This window comes from Saccoglossus kowalevskii, chromosome 16 (genome assembly GCF_978046115.1).
Source record: "Saccoglossus kowalevskii chromosome 16, keSacKowa6.1, whole genome shotgun sequence".
NCBI classification, from domain to species: Eukaryota; Metazoa; Hemichordata; class Enteropneusta; family Harrimaniidae; genus Saccoglossus; species Saccoglossus kowalevskii.
Genome location: NC_140656.1, coordinates 8,391,018 through 8,410,294, shown reverse-complemented (window position 1 = coordinate 8,410,294; position 19,277 = coordinate 8,391,018). Strand labels below are relative to the sequence as shown.

The 19,277-nt window shown below is 36.1% G+C and overlaps 1 protein-coding gene across 6 annotated transcripts; it reads left to right on the top strand.

Annotated features, from left to right (window-relative positions):
* The first annotated feature begins 2,148 nt into the window (after positions 1-2,148).
* Positions 2,149-17,679, top strand: LOC102802163 (P2X purinoceptor 4-like). 6 transcript variants are annotated; one of them, XM_085491720.1, is made up of 13 exons: positions 2,149-2,208; positions 2,731-2,897; positions 3,310-3,493; positions 10,440-10,511; positions 10,882-10,954; positions 11,097-11,208; positions 11,358-11,444; positions 11,853-12,000; positions 12,288-12,418; positions 14,036-14,192; positions 14,380-14,465; positions 15,330-15,475; positions 17,318-17,679. In XM_085491720.1, exons 2-13 carry the CDS (start codon positions 2,788-2,790, stop codon positions 17,353-17,355), a joined length of 1,344 nt encoding a protein of 447 aa, XP_085347846.1. In that variant the 5' UTR covers positions 2,149-2,208; positions 2,731-2,787; the 3' UTR covers positions 17,356-17,679. The 6 variants fall into 6 exon arrangements, with proteins under 6 accessions (XP_085347846.1, XP_085347847.1, XP_006821899.3 ...); XM_085491721.1 differs by lacking the exon at positions 3,310-3,493; XM_006821836.3 differs by lacking the exon at positions 2,149-2,208 and having other exon boundaries at positions 2,522-2,897.
* Positions 17,680-19,277: the final 1,598 nt, after the last annotated feature.

Genomic DNA, 19,277 nt, shown 5'->3' with positions numbered 1-19,277 from the left:
TTTATATTCCATATTTTTAAGTAACTTTCCAGCATCATTGCTACGTTTTGTGCTTATAATTTCCCTGTCTAATTTGTCGTTAATTAATATTGACACCCATCTACTATGACATGTGCCAAACGAGTGGAATATCTTTCCCTTCCATTCTCTATTAATAGTATCTACTATTTTCTCATCCCAATACGTTTCTTGGAGGTATATTACATTCGCTTTCTGGTCATTGCACCATCACAATATTTGACTTCGTTTATCTTTACCTCTTAGACCTCTACAATTCAGAGATATAATTTACGTTTCTACCTTCTACGCTGTCTCCCCTTTTTACTTCTTTTCCTTTCTCTACCTGTTGTTTTACTGGCCTTTCGTGTTCTGCTGTCTTTCTTGATGACGTCACCTCTGTCATCTGATGCAACACTTTCATTATCTGATAGATGGCTTGAGATGTCTGTTGATGTACTTATGTGTTTTCGCTTCATATCTATAGTTGGTGCTTGTTCTGTGTTATCTTTGCGAGTGCACGTGGAAGCTGGAGTAAAGTCCGTGATCTTGGGTTGGACTACGTTGGCATTGTTTATTATACTTGTATTAATACGATGTACTGCTTATGTATCAGTATATATTCTTGTTTTACGTTCTATTTCATTGTTTGTAGTTGTATAATTCTGTGTGTTTTCGCTTTCCAGTTCAGAACACGCTAGTTTTCTGGGGCACATTTTTTTAGTGCTGATTTTAGACAGTTGGTGCAGGTTGGATCGTTGTTAACCATGTTTGTATTTTGTCTTTTTTGTCTATATGGTTTCTTTTTGGGACACAGATTAGTGGGCGTGAGGATAATTGGTTTGTTGGGCTCAGCTACTACGCTCATCACATGTACTGATTGAGTGGTGATTACAAAGAAGAATTCAAAGGCAGCTGCCATGTTGGAGAATAACGCCACCGTAATTAATATATCTCGGGTTTCTCAGATTTTCCAAGACAAATTTGGTGTTACGTCCTGGGCTCCCTAGATAGGCGCAAATTGATGTTTTATTGTCCCATTTGCTGATGTTGCAATATTATGTTTGGCAGGATGTGAAGTCAGATTTGCCAGAATTGCTAACTTGGATGTTAACTGTACCAAGAAATTCATGAGTAGTGGCAGGTGCCTTTAACAATAATGGTCGGTTACATACACTTTCGGATTCACAAATGAAATTGGAATGGTGGCTGAATTACAAGCAATTTTCAATGATCTAGAAGAGGCGGTTATCTTTTCTGACTCAGAAGAGTTGTTCTAATGTGCTTTCCACTGAGCTACATGATATGTACCTTAGTTACAGGACCTGCATGTTTTGATTGACTAAATGCATTTTGGGGCATTATGCCACGTAGCAATTGGGTAAGCATGATGCATCAGGAGTGGTTACGAATTCCCACCCAAAAAATGGTGACTTTGACACATGCCCAGGCCCAGGCCCAGTAAGAGTGGTGGAACAAAATAAGAGATATTGCGGTCATGTTACACTCCAAACCAATAATGCAATTCCAACCGTATCATTTGGTTAAGGATCCCTTGATTTCAAAGTAGAATTAGGAGGTAATTAACATTCTGCTCATCTAGCTATCAAGCTTTCTGTTTTCAATTGTGGTTTGAATTCATGAAGTTCTAGTCTGGTGCAACAATGTGAATGTTGTGACATACATATCATGAAACAACTCGTAGAGAAGATGATTCTCTGGCGCAATGAGATTAAAATATGGTTAGAGAACCATCCCTCGTAGGGGCCGAGCATATTTGAAAAATAGGCAAGGCTCCCAGGGTCAAGTAAACTGCTCCTAGTAGAGCAGTTTGACCATCACATGACTAATATCGTGGGCGAATCTAGATGTGTATGCGATCACACCATTCTTGATTGTTCATGTTACAATGACTGTGGTTTCCCCTCAATACTCATGTTATTTTAATAATATATGCTACCATTTTGGTGTCATTCCTATATTGATTATTATCAGTTTCATTGAACTAATTGATTGTCTGATTGTCATAATTTCTTGTATAGGAGGGTTGCAGGTGAAGCGATTCATTGTAGGCCATTCTATTCACCTGTCTAATAATGTATGCAATTGTTTTAGACTATTACAATTGAGCTAAGTGGACATTTTTGAATTGACACTAAGCTAGGTGGTAAATTGCATTACGCATATTAGATTGCACCTTTCTGAACTAAGGTAAGTAGTTATGTGAGTTGCTGCATATATACACAGATATGTGTAACCAAACAATTGATTTCTTTTGCATACGACGTCATTATGTCAAACACAAAAACTAACGAAGGGAATGGCGCGGTATGGCATCATTTAAAAGTACTACGTTTAAATGTTATCAGAATAGACGCAAACACACATTGTAAGGTGACTTCACTTCACAAGTGTTTGTGTAACCTAGGTGATACAGTTACAAATATTTATTTACCCTTTCTGTATTTTGTAAACCTATCTCGTTGTATGTACCGCAGTCGTTCTTATCACTTCCTGTTACGTACTGTTTGTTCACATACTTGTTGCAACATGTCGGCGTGTTATTTTCATGGGTAGAACGTCCACCAAATATTATGGCAGTGACATGAGCAGTGTTTTACCTTGTCTTCTGTCAGATCGATGCACGAATCGTAGATTATTTTCGTAAACTAGACACGTGAATAAATGGGATAAAACGAGAATTATGGATTTAGATTATGTCATGTATTTCAGGTAGAGTAATTGTGTTGAATTCTAAGTGATCAATTAACTGACAACTAAACTTCAGTCATGCGTATTCCTGGAAAGAGTTTTGCATTATCGAAGACAGTGACATGGGACACGTGGTGTGGTTTAATTTACAAGGTCGTATGGTTTGCTGCATTTCTAACCTTGGTTTTGTAAGTTGCACATTGTTATTATCGAAATCTATAAATGTGTTATTATACTGTTATGTTACTTACGCAAGCAAGAAGTACGTGATACAATTAACAAAAGCTTTCCGTAGTCTTTTAAATACAAACAAATTAACGTAGTGTATGACGAATGTTTTATTCGTGGAATGTTTTATAATTGAATAAGATTCTAAAGATGCTTTATCATTAATAAGCTGTCTCCCTTGCATAAACTGTGAAACAAACAAACTAATGGCGCCGCCCATTGACCAGCATGTTATTTATAGAGCTCGCTATTATACAAACAAAAGAAATCAAACCTCAAGAAAGCATAGAGTTGTGGAATATTTTTCGTTCCTGCATTACAAACTTTATTTTGCATTTGTTCAAATAAAATGTGCATGTCAACATACTTTAGATTCGCACTGATAGCCAACAAAGCCCATCAAGCGAAAGATTATGTAGTAAGCACGACATTAACAAAGGTCAAGGGTGTATCGTATACCAACCTGTCTACTGTTGATCCGAGCAATATCGCAGTAGAGGATATATCGCCGTATAACAGAGTCTGGGACGAGGCTGACTATGTCATTCCACCACAGGTACTATATTGATTGATGATTGTATTGAAGATAGAATATGCTTTTTTGACACGCGCCATCTATTAACAATTTAGATAGATGTAAAGCCTGTAATCTATTCAAATAAGGTTAGACTATAATTAAAAAGGTACGTTCAGTTGAGTATCTGACAATCTGATTAAAATCTGATGTAGTGTACGGGCTTTAATTATTTTGGCTATAAACTTATTTTAATTTTATTTTTTATTACTTTTGTTATTAATGCCCTTTTATTTTATTTTATTTTATTTTATTTTATTTTATTATTTTACTTTGATTTTGATTTTGTGATTTTTTTAATTCCGCCCTACCTACATCTGAGCCGATGCCTATGTAACGAGATTTCAACGAGACCCACTATCTACGATTTTAGTCAACGAATCACATACCTCCTTCTATAGCGCACATGATGACGTCACCGGGCGGAGTCGGGTGGCAAACACACTCAAATAAAATGGCGGATTATACCGACGTTAGTGTAACGTTAGTGTCTCGTATACATTGCCCCTTGTATTGCAAGAGCTACGGCTCCTCCTTATGTAATGGTATGTTCCATTACGCATGCGTGGGCATTAAAGATTACTACTGTCGGGCATTGCTCGAGGTCATCCTTGTGTACAATCTTTATTCTTTTGAATACAAAGTCAAGTAGACTTTACATGGTGTCAGAAGTGGTCTTGTTGCTAAATGAATGCACAAGGAAACGTTTTGTAACCCAGAAATCCATAGCGAACTGAAATTGAATCGCCGAGTTGAGTTTTAAACTGATCAGACCAACTTTCCCTGTTCGAAGTTGAATTACACACGTGACTTTGCAATCGCCGTTACTGCTCAGTGAATGCAGACAAGTTTACCGAGTTTATACCTCATAAATTTCAAGTATGGCGGATGATCAAGCACAAGGAAATGTCCCCCATCCATCGAACTTTACATCAAATGTTCCACTGCCTCCAAAACTTGAATTGAAGGGTAATCTTGCCAAAAATTGGAAGAAATGGAAACAGATTTGGGATGCATACGAAATTGTAACCAACCTTGATAAGAAAGATGACAAGTGCAGAGTTGCTACGTTCATCACATGTATAGGACTAGACGCGTTAGAAATACATAATAGTCTGCCTTATGAAAATGAAGGTGAAAAGGAGAACATAGCTAGAATTATTGAACTGTGGACAACCTATTGCATAGGAAAAACAAATGTGATATATGAACGCTATGTGTTCAACAATCATACTCAACAGCCAGATGAAGGTATTGATGCATATGTTACAAAATTACGAACCTTGGTAACTACTTGTAACTATGGTACACTGGCAGAAGAGATGGTACGTGACAGAATTGTGTGTGGTATCCAAAGTAATACGGTTAGACGCAAACTACTACAAGAATCGAATTTAACACTGTCAAAATGTATAGACATTTGTAGAGCCTCAGAAGCTACAACGGTTCAAGTGAAAGCCATGGGTGGGACAACTGAGCAAGATCAATTAAACTTTGTGAAGAAGAGAAATAAGCCTAATAAACAAATGACTCAAAGTTCTAACATTGTCAATAACTGTAAATTCTGTGGACGAAGACACGAGAAGAATAAATACAAGTGTCCAGCATATGGAAAAGTTTGTTCAGCATGTAAAAAAAAGAATCACTTTGCCGAGAAATGTGAAGGTGACAGGTTTGAGCCAAGGAAAAACAAAAAGAAAGTACATGTAGTCAGCACAGGCAATGACTCTGAGTACAGCGACACATCTGAGTTTGATGAACAGATCTTAACTCTAGAACACAACTATGAAGTGAACGTAATAAACAAATCACCGTATGTAACCAAAATAAAGGCTACAATGGAAATAAAAGGTAAACCAGTCCAGATGCAAATTGATAGCGGAGCTACTTGCAATGTACTACCTGAGAAATATGTACCAAAAGGGACTGGAATACAGACATCCAACCATAATCTCACAATGTATAGCAAGACGAACATGCCAGTTATAGGTACATGTAAACTGAATATACGTAACCCAAAAACTGACAGGAAATATCAAATAGAGTTTGTAGTCGTCAAAGGTGACTATATACCACTGCTAGGGTCTCGTGCATCACAGCAAATAAAGCTAATCACAGTCCAGTTTGAGAATATACTCCAAATTGAAGAGACAACAAGGAATAGTGGACTAAGCAAGGATCAAATAATGGAATCCTATGGTGATGTATTTGAAGGATTAGGCAGGATGGATGGTAAATTACACTTAGAATTAGACAAGTCTATTACTCCAGTTGTAATGCCTCCTCGTCGAGTACCTATAGCCATTAAGGAAAAACTCAAAGATGAACTAAGTCTCGTCTTGAAAACCTTGGTGTCATTAGGAAAGTTACAGAGCCAACAGATTGGGTATCAAATTTAGTCATTGTCAAGAAGTCAAATGGATCGCTTCGACTTTGTGTTGACCCAGAGCATCTTAACAAAGCATTGAAAAGAAGTCACTATCCACTACCAGTGATCGAAGACATTCTCCCAGATCTAGCAAATACTAAAGTCTTCAGTAAAGCTGATCTCAAAGATGGATTCCTACAGTTAGAACTAGATGATGAGTCAAGTTTACTCACTACATTTCAGACGCCATGGGGCAGATACTGTTACTTAAGAATGCCATTCGGAATTACTCCAGCACCAGAGAACTTTGAAATGAAACTAGATCAGAACCTAGAAGATCTACCTGGTGTATATAAGATAGCCGACGACTTACTAATAACAGGACGTGGTGAAACTGCTGAGGAAGCAAACGTGGATCATGATAGAAATATGATAAACCTACTTGAAAGATGCAGAGAAAAGAACATTAAGTTAAACAAAGAGAAATTTCAACTTAAGAGTGATGAGATAACCTTTATCGGACATTCTTTGACAAAAGAAGGTTTAAAACCAGATCCAAATAAAGTAAAGGCCATACAGGAAATGGAGAAACCAACAGATGTTGCAGGAGTGCAAAGAATCATCGGTATGATTAAATACTTGACCAAATTCCTCAAAGACTTGTCAGACATCTGTGAACCAATGAGAAGACTAACACACAAAGATGTGGAGTGGAATTGGTCTCAAGAACAAGATGAAGCATTTGAGAAAATGAAGGAAACAGTCTCTACTGCTCCTGTCCTAAAGTACTTCAATTCAGATGAGCCAACGGAAGGACAAGGTGATGCATCTTCAAAAGGCCTAGGATTTGTATTAATGCAAAATGGTCAGCCAGTAACTTACGCGAGCAGAGCTTTAACCAGTACCGAGCAGAAATATTTGCAGATTGAAAAGGAACTATTAGCTCAAGTATTTGGAATGGAGCGAAACCACCAGTATGTGTATGGATGGAAAATACTTCTGTGGACTGATCATAAACCACTAGTATCCATATATAACAAACCGTTAGCTTCAGCTCCGAAGCGCTTACAAAGATTGCTTCTAAGACTTCACGCTTATGATGTAGAGATTCGTTACAGATGTGGTGGGGAAATGTACCTCGCAGACACACTCACGGGAATCACTACAGGACATAGATAGATCAGAAGTTGAAGAAGAAATTGAAAGCATTCATGTAGTTGACTTTCTTCCTATCTCAGAGCCACAGCTCAGACAGATTCAACAAGAGACTAGCAAAGATATAACTTTACAGTCATTGAAGGAAGTTATACTGAAGGGATGGCTTGATGACAAACACCATTTGCCAGCTGAACTACATGTCTACTATGACTGCCGTTCTGAATTAGCCATGCAAGATGGTGTAGTGTTCAAAGGTCTCAGATGTGTAATACCAACTAGTTTGAGACCAAAGATTAGAGAGAAACTACACAGCTCTCATAATGGAATTCAGAGTTGCCTAAGAAGAGCAAGAGAAGTCGTATATTGGCCAGGGATGAACAAAGACCTCACCGATTTCATCTCAAAGTGTGAAACATGCAATACATACCAAAATAATCAACAGAAGGAACCAATGATAAGTCATGGTATCCCAGAACGTCCTTGGGAAAAGATCGCCTCAGACATTCTAACAATCAACAAAAGAGATTATCTCATAACTGTGGATTATTACTCCAATTACTTTGAGATTGATCGCTTGTATGAGAAAACTGCATCTGAAATCATCAAGAGAACCAAACGTCATTTCTCAGTACACAGTATACCAGGTCAGTACTACAGTGATAATATACCATACAACTCTAAAGAATTTCGTGATTTCGCCAAAGACTATGAATTTGAACTTATTACCAGCTCCCCGGAATATCCACAAAGTAATGGTAAAGTAGAGAATGCCGTAAAAACAGCCAAATTGTTAATGAAGAAGTCAAAAGATGCAGAAACTGATTTTTACCTCGCACTACTTAATTGGAGAAACACACCAAGTGAAGGAATGGGAACATCTCCTATACAACGTTTATGTGGTAGACGCACAAAAACACTGCTACCAACAGCTCGTCTACTGCTAAGACCAGAAATACCTGAGAAAGTACCCTCCAAATTACATGAAAGAAAACAAGTAGAATGTCAGTACTACAATCGTGGGGTGAAAGAACTACCTAGTTTGAAGGAAGGAGAAATAGTACGTATGAGGCCAAAAGCGCATGATCGGTCTGGCCAATGGGTGAAAGCTCGTGTAGAACAACAAGTCGATGTAAGATCATATGACATTAGAACAGAAAATGGAAGAGTCTACAGACGTAATAGAAGACATCTCAGAAATTCAAGAGAACCATTTAATTCTAACCAAACAGATACAGACATGAGTGTGCCAACTCCACCTCAACCAACCGAGGTAGACATAGGAATGCCAACGAGAGCTACGAGATCACCAGTGAAAAATACTGCACCGCAGCAACAAACACCAGAGATAAGTAACCCAGCATCAACCAGTATCAACAGAGCGTCTCCGGGAACAATTGACTATCCAGTAACGCGTAGTGGTAGAACATCAAGACCACCAAAGTACCTGAGGGACTATGTTGCCACTTGATGGACTTTTACAGAAAGTTTGTGTTATAAATTTTACGTCCATATCATGTGAAAATTTATCGTTCACACTTTGTGTTACATTTGTTAGAGTTAGTTCTCGAATTAATATAAGTTTATTCGTTCATATTCGCATTTATTGATGAACACTATTTGAACTCTTTACTGAACACTTTGTTTGTCTATTAAGACCAAACACTTGAAAAAAGGAAAGGTGTAACGTTAGTGTCTCGTATACATTGCCCCTTGTATTGCAAGAGCTACGGCTCCTCCTTATGTAATGGTATGTTCCATTACGCATGCGTGGGCATTAAAGATTACTACTGTCGGGCATTGCTCGAGGTCATCCTTGTGTACAATCTTTATTCTTTTGAATACAAAGTCAAGTAGACTTTACAGTTAGTGACCGAGAATAACACGGCTTTTCGGTAAGTTTATCAGTGTCAAATGCAATGAAAGTCATTTTTATGTTAATATTGTGGCTCGAATGGTTCGACTTTAGATCGTTATTTTGCATAGTTATTCTGGGAGTGACGATTTTGTTTCCGCCAGTGTCTTTTTCCAGTCGCCTGCCCCTGGAGACGGGTGAGGTTTTGTTGAAGATCGGGCCAACATCGTCTACGGTATTGAAACCGTAGCTGTAAATATTCATCAAATTGTATCATCATTTTGTACATTATACAATAACTCTTTATTAAAGTAATTGAGCTGATTTGGACTGGAATAAAATATTTTTTATTGGAACACATCGCAATTGATCAGGAAATATTTTTTTGCTCCAATTTTCTGCGTCGATGCCGTGGGCCGGTGACAGTTATACAATTTAAAATCAGTTTGCATTGTTTACTATAGCTGTTTACAGTGTTCTAATCATTACGATTTACTTATTGTTTTTGCTTCCATTCTAGATAATTATGCTCAGTGATGTAAAATTGAAGCGATGACTGAATGAACGAACCTTGGTTGGCGAAGATGTATCTGGAAGTGTACACATTTGTTGGAAGTGAAAAATATGTTCAATGTAATGACAAAAATTGTAAAATGCTGTGGAATTTCTTTTGCAAATAAAAATATACTAGCAATTTTCTATTAATGGTTTATTCAAGTGGGCAAAATATAATGTACAGAAAGATTGCCCGTAGAGTATCGCTACACTGAAAAGTAAGCAACCGGCAGCCTGTATAAAAGGGGGGCTGTGATTGGCTGTTACTTATGCGAGATTTGAACGGGACTTACATAGGCGTCGGATCAGATGTAGGTAGGGCAGAATTAAAAAAAATCACAAAATCAAAGTAAAATAATAAAATAAAAGGGCATTAATAACAAAAGTAATACAAAATAATATTAAAATAAGTTCATAGCCACAATAATTAAAGCCCGTACACTACATCAGATTTTAATCACATTGAGTATCTGACAGATGCAGGTTTTAATAATTTAATATTTGATATGTGAATTCTCTAAAATAGTGTAATTTGTTTATAACGCATTCAAGTGATGGCAGCTTACACCCCTATGATACAAAATAGCTTCCCTGTAGTTGCTGGTTCTGTGCACTTTGTTGTGATATATAATAAAGCACGTTGTTGCTTATTGGTGAGAGCCTGATATTAGTTTGCCCATAGTAATTATAAGTGTGTTAAGCCACTATTGAGATGCTAAAATGTGGGAACATTGTTTAAGATTTTCTCGTGGACTTATACATGTGGAACATTTCATTGTAATGTTCGTTGGTGTGCAAGCCAGTTCTGTTTCTTTTTTTATTTATGTTTATATATATTGAATGTTGGTTGTATGAATTTGTTTAATACTTTATTATTTATTAACTTTGTAAGCATCTCTTAGTCGTTCATGATAAAATTGAAAATATGGGATTGCATTTAAATCAAGCAGTTTGTGTGCAGAATCAACAGACATGTATTTTCATCTCTTCATCAGATGCAAAACTCATTTTTTGTGATGACCAACATGGTAATTACAGAGGACCAGACACAGGGCGAATGCGCTGAGGTGGGTTGGTGGGTTATTCATATGTGTAAACAATGTTTATTACGTAATTACTTGATTAGAACTCAAAACATCTTTTTTGTTGTACATTCGTAAATGTTATATAATATTAAGAAGCAGAAAATACTACAGTGATTTGATTTACATCTCATTCAATGAACAACAACCTATGTATGTTTATGCATTGTTTATATAATTTGGTTGTTCATTTTCTCTAATTGACTTTCGGTTAATGATCTGTAGTTTTTGTTTTGCCACCTTATTGTTGTTACACAAATAAATATATAAGTATGTCCTGCATTGAAAGGTTTGTGATAGTTATATTTAAACAAATTTGAAATTATACTATTAATGAAATAATTTCTTTTTTAAGGACCCCAGCATTAGTTCTGCAATATGTGTGAATGACAGTGATTGTTCAATTCCATCACCTGTCAGAGGGCATGGTGAGTAATCTTAATGATGTTTCACCACAGCATGTATATATTTATGCAGTAATTGCTTATCATGTGTTATCAAACTATCATTTACACAAATATACGTGCTCAATTTGTAATCTTGATTAATTATAATGATCGTTATTGCCAGGGCCACGTACTGGTAGATGCATAGACCACCCTGGCACCACCCTGGAGTATCCTGGCAACAAAACATGTGAAGTTAGGACATGGTGTCCGGTTGAAAAGGACCAACTACCGAGGTATTGAAATGATACAGTTTGAGAATATAAGCCTATATGGGATTTCTTAACTCAATGTATTGCCAATCAGATTTCACTGAAAAGAACACATGTAGCAGAGACAATATCCTATTTCTAACTAGCTTTCTTTATTCTGTTACATTGTTTAGGACAGACAGGGCAGTATTGTACGAAGCAGCTAATTTCACCGTACTGATAAAAAACGCTATAACATTTCCTAAGTTTGATTTTAGAAAGTAAGTATTAAACTTGGATGAGCAGTGCACACGCTGAAAAATTAATGACACATTTTTTGTATTTGACCGACGAGGCCATTTACCAATACAAAGAACAATAGCAGGTAAATTAACAACAAATATGGCTATAACCATATGAGTTCATAATGACAGGCGAAAACAAGTCCAAGAACACATATTATATTATAAATCCAGGAAAAATAAAACAGTTCATCGGTAGGGGAAACACACGTATTAGTTTAAGATGAGCCCTATTCGTGTCTGTGTAACATTTTTTCTTAGTATTCGTGTGTTATTATGTGTGAAAGTCTATATAGGCTCTAGTAATCCGCTATTGCTAGTCAAAACATGGTTGTTAGATTGCATACACTCACAAGTACACATCTAATAGTGTTTATATTCCTGTAGGCGTAACATTTTGCAAACTGATAATTCCACGTTTCTGGAAAAATGCCTGTACAACGAGGAAGACGAAAGCTATTCTATGTGCCCTATATTCAGACTTGGTGATATTGTTGAGTATGCTGGCCATGATTTTGAGAAAATTGCATATACGGTAACAAGTGCACATCTCCAATAAGCCAATGAGCACTATGGTTTACTCTAAGTTATAATATTTATATTTGTGGGAATACAGTATAACCCACACGCCATCTAGAGGTCGGTTATAGATATGACGTGAAGAAATACATGACCCTGTTGGACACATCTCGTGATATCTTTCAGTGCTTGAAAAGTAGTCATTTCACATACAAGCGTTATATTTTTCTAATTTATAGGTTTCACTTAGTTTAATAAGTCATGTGCATTATGGTCACATTCATTTATTCTAATACCATTTAGGGCGGTTCGATTGGTATAGTTATAGACTGGACGTGTAATTTAGATATATCACATGACAAATGCAAACCCAAATACAAATTTCTTCGTATATATAGAGAAGACGCGAAAATCGCTCCTGGATTTAATTTCAGGTAATGTGTTGCATCAATATTTATATAAATCGAAATTACACGCACACATGAAACATAAGATTCAAACTCGCATCTCGGCAAGAGCGCTACCACTATAACCACAAGGAGACGTTATGCTACAAAGCCATTTTCTAAAACTAAGCAAAAAAAACATTTTACTATTAATAGTTGTACTAGTCTCCCTGTTTGTATCAGTTGATCATACACCCGCAGATACTATGAAATGTTAACTTGTGTTTAAAAGAACGTTAGATGTGTATTATATAATGTTTTAATTTCTGGTAATAACTCCCCAAAAGTTAATTTTATGAACAGGCTTGTGTTAAAAACACTGTTAAAGTGCTTTTTTGTCTATAAAAACACCAACAACATAATGTGCAAATGTCACAGAAATTCTATAGGGTGTATAAGTTTGAACCTCCCTGATCAACTGAAAACACGATTAACATAATTTGCATAATAATTTACCCAGTTATAATTATGAACAGCACATTTATTTATGTTTTTTATAACGTTGCGGGTAGATTCTTTCCTTGCATTTACCAATTAAATTGTACTATGTCAGAACCCCACATCCTTCCCATGGCTTTGTTTTCGTATGGAAGTTATTTTCAAGAGTGATGCGGTGTATCCTGCGGCCGTACTCTCACGAGCGAAGCGAGAATACACCACATCTGTCTGTGTTAAAATAAAATAATCATACGTCTAATCTGAATCACTGTCCGAATAATTACCCGTGGACGTTTAGTCGGGGCCACGACAAAACCAGAGCTTGAACTGGACTATGATACACAGTTTAAAAGTTCCTTCACAGAATTGTGCTTTGGCAAACATGCCGTTCAACTGCGGTACTCCACTGACAGTATGACTTTCGTCTACAGCGGTCGTCGCTGAGCTGCACGCTACAACTTCATTTGTGATGTTGCTTGCTGGTCGTGGATTGAATAAGTCTTGGTTACCGGTTAAAATGTTACTCATTTGGCGTTAATAATCTTTATTTAGAACTGAGTAACACCGCAACGTCGCCAGCAGAAACCTCCTGGTATCTCGATGTTGACGTTTACTGCTACATAGTAATCGCTGATTTTACTGCGGGTGGATATTTCGAGAGCCCTTCAAGGTTTATAGAACTCAGTTTCCTGTAATGAACATACATTCAGTTCTCCCAATCGTAGTATTCCATGTGATGTATACCTGATATGCCAAAAATGTTCAAAAACGATTTGAATCGGATAACAATGGCAGACGAAAATGTGTTTACAAAATAGAAATACTTCGGTAGCCAATGGAAATACCATGTTCATTTGCATATCAACCGTGAAAATACTGAAAACATTATTGCATGGGGGATATGCAAATTAGTTTTAGTCAAAGTGACTGCCTAAAAGTACCATTACTGTTCAAATTTCATTTCACTTTCAATACCGATTTTGATTTCAGCGACGAATCAAAATAAACTGCAGTACATATATAATAATTTATGTACAACCTTGCTAATTATGCACAACGTATTCTTTTCATAATTCAAGCATTTTCTTAGCATGTTCTTCTTGCTATGGCCCAAACGTTAATAATGTAAAGTTAAGCTTATTTATTAGTTGTGTTTCTCTATCATAGATTTTCCTACAAATATCGAAATAACGGCATTACATATCGAACCCTGACTAAAGCTTATGGTATCTTATTTGAAATAGTGGTCGAAGGTGAAGCTGGAAAATGTAGTGCAACTAAGATTTTGTTACTTATTGGTGCAACTATTGGAGCAATTAGCATAGTAAGTGACTTTGAATTTCGTTGTCAGCGCTAAGCTAACATACCTTCATTGTGATTATTAAACAATGCAACTATGCTAAAGACGGAAAATACAGTTGGTAATGGCATAATCACAAACACACTGACATACTGAATTTGGAAGCCTCAAAATCATATTATTTGTGGTTTTCTTCTTTACTTTTCTTCAGGTTTCTGGAATTTTCACATGTATTATGAGGGCATCTAACAAACAGTTCGACAATGCATCAAATGAAATATTTGAAGACAAAAAATGGTAATGCATGGGTAATGTTATGCAACTGGTGACCAGTGCCGCATTTGTAAAGAAAAATGTTGGCTTTTTACTAATTTGGTAAAAAGTGTTAGCAGGTTTTTTTTACTATGGTTTAAAGAATCCTCAGTTGTTCCATATAGCATAGTCTCTAAAATATTAGTGATCACAATATAGACGAAAGTTATTTGGAAAATTACAGCTACTGGGCATTATCGACTGATTTCTTTGTATCAGTCTTGTATCAGTAATTTGTTTTATTTACACTAGTTTCATGATAATTTGTTCGATTATGTAGGTAATTTTTTTGCAATAATTCAAGGCAATTAACATACCATGTAAGACGCAATACTGGGTTAACTGTTTCAATGAGCATTATATAATCAATACGTTAAAACAGAATATGAAAAACAAAACGACGTGCATCAAGATTTCATGTTCAATGAACGTAAAACGTTTGAATGAAATCCATCCGCGCACGACCAAGACACAGTTCAGAAATGTTTGATATTCAAGCAAATTTTTATCTATCTTGAATTAGATCATGAAACAAATGATTTTGAATATGTGTGAAGTTTGAATGTAATCGGTCAAGACATATCAGAACCCATACATCCCATTCGTTAAACCCAAATGGCCTTTATTCGGCCATTTTGAATAAAATTGGCATACATGTTCAAATCTGTTTTTTATTTACATCTTGAAAGCTATCATTAATCACTCACGCGATATATATAAATAACTAAAACTTACCATCCAAATTGGTGTTATAAAAGCCAATAAATGTAGTTACTTTAATCAGAGTAAATTTCTTCATTGAAATGATACAGTATACTAATATGGTATTAATTTAACGTATACATTCAGGTCTTGCAGAAATAGGTTTGATGAAATACGTCAATCTTTCAAAGAAGGATTTGTCAAATTGAAGTCTTGTAAATGTTTCAGCGGTGAAGCACGTGGTGATGACAGCAACAGTGGTGAAGCAAGTGGTGATGACAATAAAAGAAAAGGTAACAATTAATCGAGTATTTAAGACGCAATGTTGCCTAATATATATATAAACCGGTATTATTTGATTTTTAGGGAAATATAGTGGTTGAATTTTGGAAGAATATTGAACAAAATACTGAATTAAAAACATCTGAAAAGTTATATAACTATAATATTGTTTTTTGTTAATGGTGGGATCCAAGTTGTGAGCGTTGGTCGTTGGGTGATTGTCGTTCGCCACACAAACCTAAACCACCGTCCCTCAACACTGTGAGGTGCCTACACGAACGCCAGAACGCTATGTTCTCAGTGTTGTTACTTTGAGATGGATTGCGAACTTCCAACAAAGAAAACATGATCTTTAAGTACAAGATATAATTGAGGGATTTAATGACATAAAAATGCAAAAAACTATAAGTCACAGGCAAAAATGTATTCCACCAATAACAACCGGTGTCCGGTAGTGGCAGCTGACAAAATTGCAGTGCACCCGGGTAATTGCCATCTGTTTCAAAAAACACGGGACAACGCAGGATTCGACGACGATATATGGTATTGTAATTCTCGACTATGGGTAAATAAATTACAGGAGATGATGAAGGTAATTTCGAAAGCTGCAGATTTGTGACGAGTGTTCAACAACCACTGTATTAGAGCGACGGCGTGCAAAGTCTTTCGGCCGGAGTTGGGACAAGGCATATCATGTACGTGTCACAAAAACGATGCGAAAATCCGATCTTACACCATCAAACTTACCCCAGAACAAGACAAAACTTGTCAGTCATACTGTCACAAAAGGTATCCAGGTCAGATGTTGGAACTGAGGTCGCTGTGCCGGTCGCCGTACATGATACACCGCGTCCCGCCGCGTCTCAAATTTCGGTCGAACCAAGTACCGCTGAACGTCAAATATCCACAGTTACAAGTAGTATGATGCGTCACAAAACCGGTTTATTTCACAACTGTACTTTCAATGGGCAAATTACAGTCCAAACTGTACAAAAACCGGAATGAAAACGTGGAAAATCCGTTGTTTAAATGATCCAAACTGTACACGAAACCTGTATTTCAAATCGCGTTGTGCGTCAGTAAAAGGTCAGAAAGGTCATCCTTTGTTATGCTAATTTGTGTGTTTACGCTGCTCTATTCAACGTGGATATGTTTCTTTTTCATGTGGAATAAAAATTAGTCTGTATTCAATTTGAACTGTGTTGCGCATGTAATTTTTGTATGCATTCAGCGTACAACTACATACTATTCTTATAAATATTCATGTTCAAGGGCCATAATCATGATCTTTTAGTAGATGAAAGTAAACTCTTTTTTTACTAGTTTTATCGAATTGTCAATATACTGGTATAATATAATAGCAATAACCCCCGCCGAAGTTGGGTATACCACTTGATATTGCACAATTCATTCGATATATGCACTCGCCTGCGGCTCGTGCATATATGTCGTGAATTGTGCAATATCTCGTGGTATACCCCGCCTTCGGCGGGGGTTATTGCTTAATTGTACAATCACCGCACACTTGTATTGAAGAATTTCATTAAATGAATACGTGCTGCAAAAACAACGTATTCACGTGACAATTCAATGTATTACTTAACATACATTATCAAACAGCAATATTAAAAAACGTTATAGTACAAATAATAGTTTACTAAATCACATCATTTATTACATATTTAACTTTACAGAGTTTGGAGTGCATCCATCAACACGCTGGTTCATGTGAAATAACCCCATACATTTTCCAAATCCACATACGAATTTAGATTTGAATTGTGCATTAGAATATTATGTTATAGCATATACTGAATGCAATTATTGTCTGACAATTCTATTTTAATTTGTAGGACAAGAATTTGCTAACGCTGCATACGAACATGCATAAAGTTTGGATAATCATCGTTATGGTGTGAATGCGTTCACTAATCCCAATTCACGTGTTGTATACGTTTAAAATTGTACTTATGTATGTAATATCCAGTGTAGATGCAATTATGGCAAATCACATGTAATTATTATTGATATATTCACAAAGAAGATGGATGTCTTTTATAGCCTATAGTCAATAAAAGCTTGATCGAATGCGGTTTCATTCTTTTTTCATAACTGTAAATGAACAGTTTCTGTTTATCTTCAGTCGTCCATGTTTCAGTAGTTATATGCTATTATTTGGTGTAATAATTACAATTAAAATATATTTGACGAACAATATACATGTCAAAATCGATTTTATCAACACGAACGAAGCTGGGTTCTCACGTTCTATCTTACACTCGTTCTGAGAGCTCTCTGTATAACTCCCATCCAATGGGATATTATCAACTACCATCTTACTGGTCCGGATCTGGACCAATGATTCCATGGTGTCAAAATTTCCCCTGTAAGAAGGCTGAGGTGAATTATTTTTCAACATTATTGCCTTATTTTCAAAATTAATGTAGATTGCTGGTGAGTTGTTCTAAGTACACCTATTCAATTGTATCAAGTGATTGTGTCCTGATTTGTCTTGCAATTTTGCGAAGTCCAATTTTGAGATTATTTCTATTTTGGGGAGAGAGGAGTTTTGATTTGGAGAACCGAGTAAAAATAACCAAACAAATTTCTAATACTTTAAAGATTAATTTGATAAAGATTAAACTTAAAGATTAATTGCTGCTTCATAAAAAGAAATATGTACGGTTGCTTTTGAAGATTCTTCATACAGTTCTGTAGGAGTTTTGCAATAGTGTACAAAATGGCAAGAGTATGCCCGAATTGCTAGAGGATTGGCTGTTCAAATATACTGCTACTAATTTCCACGGGCACTCTTTGTGAGTCACTGCCACCCATCAAATCCACTACTCAAAATCGTTGAAACAAATTAATAAAATAATTTCTGATAAGTGAACATCTTTACATACTTTTACATACAAGTATTGCTATCTTTCAAATCACTGGAAGTACGTGGACCGCAAAGACTACAGTAAATTCATCCGCAAGCAAGGAAAATAGCTATACAATTGTGGACCACTTTGCGAGAACGAGAATTCATTCCAGGACAATTTTTGTTATGGCGAAGAATTTTTGAAGATATTTCACAGTAATGTTTTCAGTTCATAAGGAGTTACGGAATAATAGCGTTGATATATTAATTTCTGTTTTGTGGATTGTTATAAAACTGTTCACTTATTTCTACAATGTTTATTTCGGATTTAGCAGTTTTTCCTTTAAAAAAACGAATACGAAAAATCATGAATTGTGAATAATGTGGGGCCCTTTGTTCTGAATTATTCCCGAAATCTGGGGTTTAAAAAGTGTCACAAAATCCTTTTTTTTTAACATTGTATTCCATGTACTTGAAAATGGCGATTTTTGAAACACAATCTGAAAATACGTCACTGTAACACACAAAGAATGCTATTTCATGGTGCTATGGGATAATAGTTCCTAAACTGATTTTTACAATATTGAACTGGTGCAGATTATTTCATGAAATTCTTTGAACCGTGACTCCACAATCCCCGGTACTGTGTGTCTTGCGTTGTGTAATTTGAATGTTCCGCACATCATTTACTAGGTATAAAACATTGCTGAATATGTTAGTCTTAGCATCTTAATTACGTAATTGTAATTAACAGTAACAAATTGGAGCTAAAAAAAGTGGCGACAGTGACAGAATGTGGTCGCCATTTTAACATTTATAGACCCAGAGCTTAGTTTAAGTTGAGGAATCAATGATTCTTTACTGCAATTAAAATGCGCTTCCTTAGTGTCAGTCATGTTGATTGTTGGAACAGCCTTCCTGTATCTGGTAGATGCACCTTCCAT

Coding starts and splice junctions, on each gene's coding strand:
- LOC102802163 (XM_085491720.1), top strand. CDS start 2,788: ATGCGTATTCCTGGAAAGAGTTTTGCATTATCGAAGACAGTGACATGG. Junction 2,898..3,309: donor GCATTTCTAACCTTGGTTTT/GTAAGTTGCACA, acceptor AACATACTTTAG/ATTCGCACTGATAGCCAACA. Junction 14,193..14,379: donor CTATTGGAGCAATTAGCATA/GTAAGTGACTTT, acceptor ACTTTTCTTCAG/GTTTCTGGAATTTTCACATG.